The sequence below is a fragment of the Eleutherodactylus coqui genome, chromosome 4 (genome assembly GCF_035609145.1).
Source record: "Eleutherodactylus coqui strain aEleCoq1 chromosome 4, aEleCoq1.hap1, whole genome shotgun sequence".
Taxonomy (NCBI): Eukaryota; Metazoa; Chordata; class Amphibia; order Anura; family Eleutherodactylidae; genus Eleutherodactylus; species Eleutherodactylus coqui.
The window spans coordinates 9429254-9441215 of NC_089840.1; the positions used below are offsets into that span (position 1 = coordinate 9429254).

Here is an 11962-nt window from a genome sequence, read left to right on the forward strand (position 1 = left end):
CTGACCTGTGGGGTTCTCAGTCCTGAGACCCTCTGCTGATTTTGAGATCAGAGGTCCCATGTCCCCCCTCTTCCTCACTTCGCTGCAGTGAGGGGGAGACTAAATAGAGTCATGGTTGCGCAAGTGGACCAGCCCTCCATTCATGTTCAATGGGTCTGCGGAGATACCTGCCACATAGAACTAAATGGGGTGCTGACTGCACATGCCCAGCTAGCAGTCCCTTCATGCTGAGGTCATTGCAAGGGAAGAAGCGACCCCCAAACTAGCAGGCAAAACGGGATATGAATCCCATTCTGGAGATTGTCAGGGATCTCAATGGTGAGACCCCCACCAATCAGGAAACTATCCCTTATCCTATGGTTAGGGGATAATTTGCAATCTCGGTACAACCACTTTCATTCATACTTCTGCTAGCCGCCCTTTGGAAACAGACTGAGAATTTTCTATATGCCGTTCCCAGGTGTGAGCCCTTAAACGCTGAGGTCTGACCAGAGCGCCTACGATTTACGGCAGTCAGATATGATGCAACTAGCAGAATTCTGAAATCAGTTTTGTATGTGAATAGAGGAGAAACAAACAAAAGATGAAAGTAAAATATGGCATTCACAAAGTCGCTACCTTCTACGTAGAACTATACTTAGAAATACGATGCTCAAAAATGGATGCTTCCTTCAAATGTGCTGCCGAATGTCCATCTAGATCACAATATCCTGATTTTGCCTTCGATTGGGTTTGAGCACCTGAAGTTCTTGTGCGAAACGGTTCTCCCCTTCATAGTCATCAGGTTGATCGTCTTCAGTTAGGCAGGTACATCCCTTTTTGGAGCATATGCATGGGTGATACCAACAAAAGATGGAGCCTCCAATGAAGAAGAACATCACCGTTGGCCATGCTAGCATGATGCACTCACCGATTTGTTGCTGCTGGACATTTGTGCAATTGGAGACACAAACCTCTTTCATGATGTTAATTATAACCCATATCACAGGTGCGAGAACAAGAATTCCAGCCATGAAGAAGCTCATGCCGGCCAGAAGAAAGAAGCAACGGCGGTTCCTTTTGTTCTTAGCGAAGCATTTATTGAACAGCATGCCGATGAAGGAGCATACACAACCAGATACTGCCACCATCAGAGCAAAGGCCATCAACATCCTTGCTGCCTTCAGATCTGGGGTCATTGAGATACTGTGTGAATAGAATTCACAAGATATTGGTTGTCTGCCGTGTCTCACGCAGGTCATCCAAAGCCCATCCCAACGGCCTATCCAGTGTCCATCGAGCCGCTTGCCATAAGAGTTGGTTTCTATTATGATTGCCAGTCTCCAGTAGGGCATTGCAAAGATGGCTAATGTCATTAGCGTAGCTCCATTGCCCAACAGCACTCCGATGGTTCGGACTATACAACGGTCCATGTTGTCTTCTAAATTCAGTTGTGGAAGGAGAATATCAGATGTCTTGAGTCGGGGCCACACAATGATACCTCTTCTGTTTGGTTGTTCTCAGTTCACTTGTTGAGCCTTCAGGCTTCAATTTTGCAGTGTTCATCAGAAGAGGATCCGAGGCGAGCCAAGTCAATTTATCTTAACACAATCACGTGTATCAACCTATGTTTCCCATTGTATTATCTAATAGGGAGTTACATACCCAGGATGTCTATGCAGGTATCGAAGCGCCGACTCACTGACACCTCAGGCTACACGAATATCCTGCTCTGAACACATAAAGAGGAGATGTTGAAGGGAGGAATGTACTCTAATTTGTTTGGTATTTCGTTTGTGTAATCAGTTGTAGTCTGTACATTGCATATGACATTGCGGAGTGCGAGGAATGAGAATCTGGGATTGAGATGAAAATGTTGCAGTTTTTGACTTGACTTGGAGACTTTCAGAGGGAGCGGGAGGTCTGCAGACTCTTTCACTCTTCTTACATTCTGTTATGTTGTGACCTTCTGCAAATTTAAAGAAAACTTGCAGTTTTCCCGCCCTTCCGCACTCAGAACCCCCTAATGACAAAGTGACAACAAAATGGGAGAAATCTTTGTAAATTTTTTTTTTAATTCCCCAGTAAAAGACACATGAAAGCCGCCTGAAGTTCACCAAAAAGCACCTAAAGGACTCTCAGACTAAGGGCTTATTCATACGGGAATCCTGCATGGGATGCACACAACTCGTATGAATATGAAATCCCTTCTTTTGAATGGACTTATTCACATGAGCGATTTTCTTCCAAACAGCGTGTTCCATCTTTGGGCGTTCCCACGGAGCTCCTCGTCCGTTGTTTGCAATCGGACCTTTAAAAACATTGCATGGCACTCGCATGCCGTACAATGTGAGTGCGATGTTTCTCGTTGAAATCAATAGGCAACACTTGCGATCCTCAAACACGCGCCTGAAGATCGCAACTGCGCAACAGAAGTGCCATTTCTGAATTTAAAAAGCGCTTTGCATCAAGGTTGGCAAGCACGATATTGGGTTGAGTTTCTTGGCCTGATAGCGCTCTCGCCCGAGTGAATGTAGCCTGAGAAAGAAGATTCTCTGGTCTGATGGAACCAAGAGGAAACTTTTTGGCAGTTTTAAGCATTAAGTGTGGATGGAAACCAGGCGCAGCTCATCACCGGCCCAATACCATCCCTACAGGGAAGCCTGATGGTAGAGCATCATGCTGGGGGAGGGAAGACCGGTCAGAGAGGATGGAAGCTAGGCGCCGCTCATCACCTGACTAATACCATCCTTACAGTGAAGCCTGGTGGTGGAGCATCATGCTGGGAAAGGGGAGAGTGGTCAGAGTGGATGGAAACCAGGCGCCGCTCATCACTGGCCCAATACCATCCCTACAGTGAAGCCTGGTGGTGGAGCAACATGCTGGGGGAGGGGCAAACGGTCAGGGTGGATGGAAACCAGGCGCTGCTCATCACCTGCCCAATACCATCCCTACATTGAAGCCTGGTGGCAGCATCATTTGGGGGAGGGGAGACCGGTTGATGGAAAACTGAATGAAGCAAAGTACAGAGATAATGACAACCTGATCCAGAGTGCAAGGGACCTCAGACCGGGCAGAAGGGTCACCTTCCAACAAGACAATGATCCTAAGACCCCAGCCAACACAACACAGGTGGGCCTCAGGGACAACTCTATGAATGTCCTTGAGTGGCCGGCCAGAGCCCTGACCCCAATGGGACATCTCTGGAAAGAACTGACAATGGCTGTCCACAGACAGCCCCCATCCAACCTGACAGAGGGCAGAAAATCTCCAAATCCAGGGGTGCAAACCTTGCGGCATCATAGCCAAGAAGACTGGAGGCTGGAATCGCTGCCAAAGGGGCTTCACCTACGTACTGACTATGGGGTGTGAATACTTATGTCAATGCAGAATGGGAGTTTTTAATTTTTTAAAAACGTACAAAGATTTCTAATATTCTGTTGTCACTTTGCCATTCTGGGGCCTGAGTGCGGAAGGACGGGGGAAACTTGATTTTTTTAAAAATTTGCACAAGGCTACAACATAACAAAAGGTAAAAAAAAGACACCCTTTGTATATTTGAAGCATAAGGGCTTCTACCCGCTGGCGTTTTCTTTTACTGCTGCCATATCACTGCGTTTTTTTCAATGGGACTTTCTAAAGTTAAAATCGCATCGCATAAAAATCGCAAGTTTGGGCTTTTCCAATTTTTTTGCGATGCGATTTTAACATTAGAAAGTCCCATTGAAAAAAACGCAGCGATGTCGCAGCTTTAAAAGAAAACGCTAGTGGGTAGCAGTCCTAAGTAAGAAGAAAAGAATCAACTATATAAAAGTTTCAAATTGTTGCTATTGTTGGGGAGGGTGGAAAAAAATGAAGGCTCCTGCACAAAACAAGGTGTGAACCTTCTTCCACCAACAGACCATAATTCATTTCCAGGGGGAGGGCTGCTCTATCAGCTCTGGTGATAAATGATGGTTGGGCATTGGCATTTCCCTTGTATTACATCCATAAAGACGCCAACCCCTTTAACATGTCAATGTAAAAGGTTTCATTGGTGTAGTTGGGATAAGTGATTTCGTTAACCCCATAATGACCGCCCATACGCCTTTTTTATGGTGGCCATTAAGGGGCCTTATTCTGATGCATTTTTATGCTGCTACATTAGAAGCCTGGTTCAGGAACTGGGTTTGGGGGGGTCATCAGACACCTGTTTTAATAGCGGGGATCAGCAAAACCGCCAATCTCTGCTGTTTAAGCCCCTGCTGTTTAATCCGCCTCTGTCACCTATAGGACCTCCGTGACGTGATTGTGGGGTTGTTATAGCACCCAGAGGCTTGAAGATAGCCTTCAAGTCTGCCAACTACGGTGGCCTATGAGCCTCAGCCTCTAGCTGAGCTTCATAGTCAATATAATACACTGCAATACTGAAGTATTACAGTGTATTATAAAACAGATCAAAAGTGGTAAAATTCAAGTCTCCTAGTGGGACAAAAGTGAAAAAAAAATTAAAAGTACAAAAAAAAACCTTTCCCTCCACAAAAAAGCAAACAAATTTGGTATTTCTGCATTCAAAATGATACACTTAAAAATTTAGTGCAGTATTTAATCTTCATGGTGCAAGTTGTGAAAAAAAGGGACACGATATCAAAAATAGCTAATTTTGACTATCTCACCCTACAAAAAAGGAATACAAAACGATCAAAACATTGTGTGGATCAACAAACGGTACCATTAAAAAGGTCAACTTGTCCTGCAAAATAAACCTCTGTCGAGAAAATAAAAATGTTGGAGGTCTCTGAATGCGCTTGTAGAAAAAAATATAAAGTTTTTATAAGTGTGAAAAAGTTGCAAGAAAGAAAATAATATGTATAAATTTGGTGTCGATGTAATTAACTTAAAGGAGATGTCCCGCGCCGAAACGGGTTTTTTTTTTTTTTAACCCCCCCCCCCGTTCGGCGCGAGACAACCCCGATGCAGGGGTTAAAAAAACCACCCGCACAGCGCTTACCTGAATCCCGGTGGTCCGGCGTCTTCATACTCACCTGCTGAAGATGGCCGCCGGGATCTTCTACCTTCGTGGACCGCAGCTCTTCTGTGCGGTCCACTGCCGATTCCAGCCTCCTGATTGGCTGGAATCGGCACGTGACGGGGCGGAGCTACACGGAGCCGCTCTCTGGCACGAGCGGCTCCATAGAAGACTGCTGAAGACCCGGACTGCGCAAGCGCGGCTAATTTGGCCATCGGAGGCCAAAAATTAGTCGGCTCCATGGAGACGAGGACGCCAGCAACGGAGCAGGTAAGTATAAAACTTTTTATAACTTCTGTATGGCTCATAATTAATGCACAATGTACATTACAAAGTGCATTATTATGGCCATGCAGAAGTGTATAGACCCACTTGCTGCCTCGGGACATCTCCTTTAACACAACATTATACAGCAAGGTGAACGCCATAGAAACGATAAATAAGAAGAAAAACGTGTCGGAATTGTCGGATTTTGTTAATCTTGAGGCTTATTCAGACAGGCGTATATTGGCAGGCTTTTCACGCCCGGCCTATAAACGCTGTCTCTGTCTGCAGTGGGAGGAGGCGGGCCAGGCTCGGAGCAGTGCACTGAGCTCCCGCCCCCCTCTCCGCCCCTTAGCAGTATTTGCAATGGGAAGGGGTGGAGCGGACAGAACTTAGCTCCCGCCTCCTCCCCTTGCAGAGAGGGACAGCGTATATCAGCCTGGCGAGAAAACCCGGCCAATATACGCCTGTCTGAATAAGCCCTTACTGTTAGAAAAAAATTGAATAAAAAGTGGTCAAAATGTTATATGTTCCAAAAAATGGGATAAATGAAGACTAGAGGTTATCCCACAAAAATCAAGCCCTGCATTGATGGAAAACCAAAATGTTCTGGGCCTTTTAATGCGGCGACACAAAAGCAAATCTGTTTTTAGTGTACAAAAATAGCAAAACATAAAAAATAGAGGTGAGCGAGCATTGTCCTTAGCGAGTACCTGCCCGCTCTGAAGGAAAGATTCAGGTGCCGGCGGGGGAGAGCAGGGGGGAACGGAGAGGAGATCTCTCTCTCATTCTCTCTTAAAGGGGTTGTCCCGCGCCGAAACGGGTTGTTTTTTTTTTCAACCGCCCCCCCCCCCCGTTCGGCGCGAGACAACCCCGATGTAGGGACTTAAAAAAAAAAACAGCACAGCGCTTACCTGAATCCCCGCGCTCCGGTGACTTCTATACTTACCGGTTGAAGATGGCCGCCGGGGTCTGCTCCCTCCGTGGACCGCAGCTCTTCTGTGCGGTCCATTGCCGATTCCAGCCTCCTGATTGGCTGGAATCGGCACGTGACGGGGCGGAGCTACACGGAGCTACACGGAGCCCCATAGAGAACAGCAGAAGACCCGGACTGCGCAAGCGCGTCTAATTTGGCCATTAGACGGCGAAAATTAGACGGCAACCATGGAGACGAGGACACCAGCAACGGAACAGGTAAGTGAAAAACTTTTTATAACTTCTGTATGGCTCATAATTAATGCACAATGTACATTACAAAGTGCATTAATATGGCCATACAGAAGTGTATAGACCCACTTGCTGCCGCGGGACAACCCCTTTAACCCCCCGCTCCACCCTGCTCACTCTCCCAACTCACCGCTCACCCGCGCCGGCAGCCGAATCTGTCCTCCCGAGCGGGCAGGTACTCGCTAAGGACAATGCTCGCTCGAGTAATTGTCCGTAGCGAGTATGCTCGCTCATCACTAATAAAAAAAACTGTATAAACTTGTTAGCACCGGAATCATGTGGACGCGGAGGATGATGTCATCACATTATTTATTCTGCATGCTGAATGATGAAATTGAAAAAACAATGGTGAAATGTCTTTTTCTTTCACAATTCACCTAAAAAAGTGAAGTTATACAATACATTATATGTGATGCCATTAAAAAATACACTCGTGCCGCAAAAATCAAACCGTCATACGGCTATTTTGATGGAAAATTTTTAAAAAGTTAAGGCTCTAGGAATGCGCCGATGAAAATCTGAAAAATTAGATGGTCAATAAGATGCAAACAGGCTTCAGTGCTGGAGGGTTAAAAGTGTCAAACATCATACACATTGCTTCTGGTTGTTAGACTGTTATTGTTCTTTTTCTGTCCGGCTCAGAGTCAGATTGTAAAGAGGTGAAGCGCGGAGGGATTCTCTGGTGCGAGGAGTCAGCAAAGTAGATAGAAGAAGCAGATACCTGATGGCCCAGTTACAACGGAGCAAAGCTGTTGCTGAGTCTTGTGGGCCACCAGGAGCGGGCCGCAGGCTTAGGGGCAGTTATTGGTGGTAGCCCTGAAGATGCCCTAAAGATCGCTCCAAACATGAGAGGCGCTGATGCTGCATTCACCTGTCTTCACCCGGCCTAAATGTTTGCCTTCATTGCCAGTTGTGAGTAGAAAGGAAGAGAAGAAAGATTACAGCAGAATGTAAAAGTCCAAGTCTTCTTTCCATTGAGCGCCACTCTATGAGGCCTGCAGCCAAAACCAGAAATGGTGCAGAGCAGAAAGTAGGAATGCAGCCTCTTTAGAGGCAATCCGCATGCCTATTCCACACCTGAAAAACACCACTTCCATCACCTCCTAGGGTTGCAACAACATGGCCATTGTTTTTCATAAGGACTAGTGGTGACCCAGTGTAGTGAAGGGGTAAATAATAATAAATCTCTGGGGTCAAGGGAAGTAGAGGAGCTCATTATACCATCCTTGGTGGTCTAGGGCAGTGATGTTATTTATGGTAGACTACCTGGTTCTCTAGGGCAATGAAGAGTTTAATGTCATCATCTCATTCTTACACCATAGGTTGCACCAAAGCGGCTGTTGGCTCTTGCTTGTCCAACTACGCTGCTGTGGGTCTCTGAGAGGCTACACCTTGCTATAGTCTGACCCATTTATGCGCTACTTGGATGATTATACTAATCACTTAGTAAGGAGGTATTGCCTGCTACTCTATGGTTCCTTGTGGCTGTTACATCACTGATGATGAGTGAACTTTTCAAAAGTTTAGTTCGGCTGGTTCGCCGAATTTAGTCAAAAAGTTCAGTTCAATCCAAGTTAGTTGGAACCGAACCAGAAGTTAAAAAAAAACCCTCTAACTAGTATAGAACATAGGTGGTCCTTATTGGCTCTAGCTCAGTGGTTAGCACTGTTGTCTTTCAGCACTGGGGTACTAGGTTCACATCTGCCCGATGCCAGCATCATCATGTCGTGTGTATGTTGCCTGTGTTTCTTCTTGTTGTTCTTCACCTTCTCCTCCTCCTCCAGAGAAGGAAGAACAAGCATGGTTGTTTAGTGGTTTGTTCCTTCAGGCTCCGATGATGATGCGGATGGAACCTCTACACCGTCTATAGTCTCCCTAGTAATAGGACTTTGTAGGACCTCTGTTTCTCTCCTTTTTATACAGTGCCTGTATACAAATAATTAAGATGGACCTTCTAACCAGTAACCTTAAGAATTGGTTGGAACAGGCAGATGTCTTACCACCTCAATTATACAATACAATGTCTTCTGCAAAACACAATTGGAAGTGATGGTATGTAATGTGGATGTGGATGTAATGTGACGACGCGGCGGTGACTGGCGGAGGTGGAGGCAGCACGTTTTATATAACATTGCTGAAGGAACGTGATGGTTGAGTGTTTTCGCTCCATAGGAGGGCACTCTTACTTCAACGTTTCATAAACATCACATAGAATGATTACTTGTTATGTGTAACACATCTCCTTTACAATCCTCCTGGAATTGGACGGCAACAAGACATCCGACATTTACCAGGATCCAGGGGCGTAACTAAAGGCTCACAGGCCCTGATGCAAAAGGTGAGCTGCCCCCCCCCCCCTCTATCTGTATCTGTACCCGTACCCATACCTAAACCATGCTGCACTGAGACATAACTTGAAGCTTCTGGGCCCCAATGCAAAACCTGTAACAGATCCCCCAACTATAATGCTTTATTCATAGTACTGAGCTCCTTATATGGAGAAGAGAGGCCTTATGGGCCCCCCAAGGCTCCTGGGCCCGAGTGCAACCGCATCCCTTGCACCCTCTATAGTTACGCCCCTGCCAGGATTTTACGTAACTGCACCCGACACTAGCCTCCTCTGTTAGGCCCTCCAACTTCAACCCAAGGTCATCATGCCCTTTTAGTCCTCTATCTTTGGCCCCCTGGTCATCAGGGCCCTTTTGATATCTCTCCTGCTCTATTTCCCCTCTTGGGGACAGTGCTGCCACCACATCACTAATCTCTTGCACTGCGTCCCTGCATAATCCATTACTGCTTGGTCTACTGGATATCTCCTCTGGAGCTCCATTTCCTTGGAGCTCTGACGCAGCTCTTATTCTTTTGCATGCCCCTACAGGGCGCTCAATCAGTTTCAGGACCTCTCTGGGGGTGAGGCTTAGCCCTCTGCACTCTTTCACAGCGGGGCTGACATCTGGGTGACCATCAGGTTTGTTTTTCTTATTGTCCTGTTCTATAGTATTTTTGCATTTTGCTCTTACTACATAAGTCTGACTACGTAACATTCATTAGTCCTAAGATGTAATGTAGCTGAGGTGACAATTTATAAAGTGCTCCTCAGGAGGTACCAACAGCCCACATGTTTGCTAATTGACAGAATGCAGTTTAACGACATCATAGTGTTTAGATGATGTCATGGAGTTATCAGATGAGGTCACACATGTTATGATGCCTTCTAGCTGACACTTTCCAGGATCGGAGGACGATAACAGAGGGAATAGTTGATGTGCTGTCACTGATGTTTGGACAGAAGGTAAAATGACAGATTATATTTTAATATTCCTCGGTGATGTACAAGGAGAGATAAGATTTATGAAAACTACTGTCAAGAAAAAGTGGAGAAGTCGCCATAGCAACTGGTCAGAATAATGCTTTCATTTTCCAAACTAATTAAGGTGGTTGTTTTATGAAGACATCTTGTTCTGTACAGACGGATGCCCGGCGGTCGGCTGATAATTACACGTCCGCTTTCAGAAGCTCCAGCTAGCTAAACATTGAGGATTACATGCCAGGCTCTCAGATGAGGGGACGACCATGCTGCACATGGACAAACCGGGTCTGCCAGAGCAAGCCTTGATTTTTGAAAATGCCTCCCTGCTCGAATTAAAAATTGAGCATATAGACAAGGGTTGTCCTCATAAGACGGCCTCATGTCCCCTTCCTGTCTCACTCTGTAACAGGGTGTCTCACAGTGAATGGGTCCGCGGCGTGCCAAATGTCTCTTCAGTGGTCACCTTCCACTGCATCACTAGGTCTTTTAAGTGACCAATCAATGTAGCACTAAGAGCCGGGAGTGTTGCTGGAGTCTTAAAAAATTAAGGATATGAGGCCCAAGATATATACCCCCCCCCCCCCCCATATATATATATTGGAGGCAGTACATCTATAAAACAACTTTTATAACTCATTGACTCAGATACAGCGGCCCGGCTCTAGTATACCTCTGTGATCACCAAATAATGATCAGGTACCTGCTCTACACAGTGATGGTGTTTACAAGGCAATCGCCTCCAGTGATCACAAGTGAAGTCTTCTCTGGTTGGAGTTGTCTAGTTTTCCTTTATTTCTCTATCTAGTAGGTCCTACAATGTAATAGTGCCACTCTGTGCCCCCACAATGTAATAGTGCCACTCTGTGCCCCCACAATGTAATAGTGCCACTCTGTGCCCCCACAGACTAATAGTTCTCCTCTGTGCCCCCACAATGTAATAGTGCCACTCTGTGCCCCCACAATGTAATAGTGCCACTCTGTGCCCCCACAAAGTAATAGTTCTCCTCTGTGCCCCCACAATGTAATAGTGCCACTCTGTGCCCCCACAATGTAATAGTGCCACTCTGTGCCCCCACAATGTAATAGTGCCACTCTGTGCCCCCACAGACTAATAGTTCTTCTCTGTCTCCCCACAAAGTAATAGTCCCTCCAAGTACTAATACTCCATGCAGTCCACAGCCATTGGCCCTTATTACTAGAACTCTCTAGGTGCGCTGCTGGTCGGAGGTTTGAAGCCCAGAAATGGCAGCCCTTTGGGAATCTTTGGGTCACTCTGGCTTAGAAACCAGATTACAACGGCGACCACTGAAGCCCCTACAGCTATGACACTGAAATGGGTCATTAAATTCTATGAGATAGCCGGCGGGTCATAGGCTACCCCCTACAAACTGAGCGCTGGTGCTGCACTGGTAGCCTGAAGCTGATGTGAATGGTGTCTGTCTGCCAGCCACATGTGACGGAGCCTTACGCAGCTTCAATCAATGAGGCCTAACGATGTGCGGGTCACACGGAGATAAGTCTAAATTCCATTTTTAGTAGAAAATGCCAGATTTGAATTTTGTGAATTTCAGACAATATTAGGAGGACGGATTTGCATATTCATATTCTACAGAAAGGTAAATCTGCGAATCCGCCAAAATAAACGATCTGCTCCTCCGTTCATTATAGTAGAAGATGTCAGAAAGTAAATTAGCAGCAATCACCTCGGATCGGGTTATTTCAAACTTGTAAAATGCACTGTGGATTTAAAGTCCACCCGGCCATACCACACACATCTCCACCCCGCCATACCACGCACATCTCCACCCCGCCATACCGTTCACATCTTCACCCCGCCACACCATGCACATCTTCACCCCGCCACACCATGCACATCTCCACCTCGCCATACCACACACATCTCCACCCCACCATACCGAGCAAATCTCCACCCCGCCATACTGCGCACATCTCCACCCCGCCATACTGTGCACATCTCTACTTCGCCATACCACGCACATCTTCACCCCACCGTACCGTGCACATCTCCACCTCGCCATACCGCGCACATCTCCACCCCACCATACCACGCACATCTCCACCCCACCATATCACGCACATCTCCACCCCAGCATACCGCGCAAATCTCCACTCCACCATACCGTGCACATCTCCACCTCGCCATACCACGCACA

The 11962-nt window shown here is 46.5% G+C and overlaps 1 protein-coding gene across 1 annotated transcript; it reads right to left on the bottom strand.

Moving 5' to 3' along the window:
- Nucleotides 1-695: 695 nt before the first annotated feature.
- On the bottom strand, nt 696-1412 carry LOC136626439 (claudin-8-like). The gene has a single exon (XM_066601507.1). The coding sequence runs from the start codon at nt 1410-1412 to the stop codon at nt 696-698; it is 717 nt and encodes a 238-aa protein (XP_066457604.1).
- Nucleotides 1413-11962: the final 10550 nt, after the last annotated feature.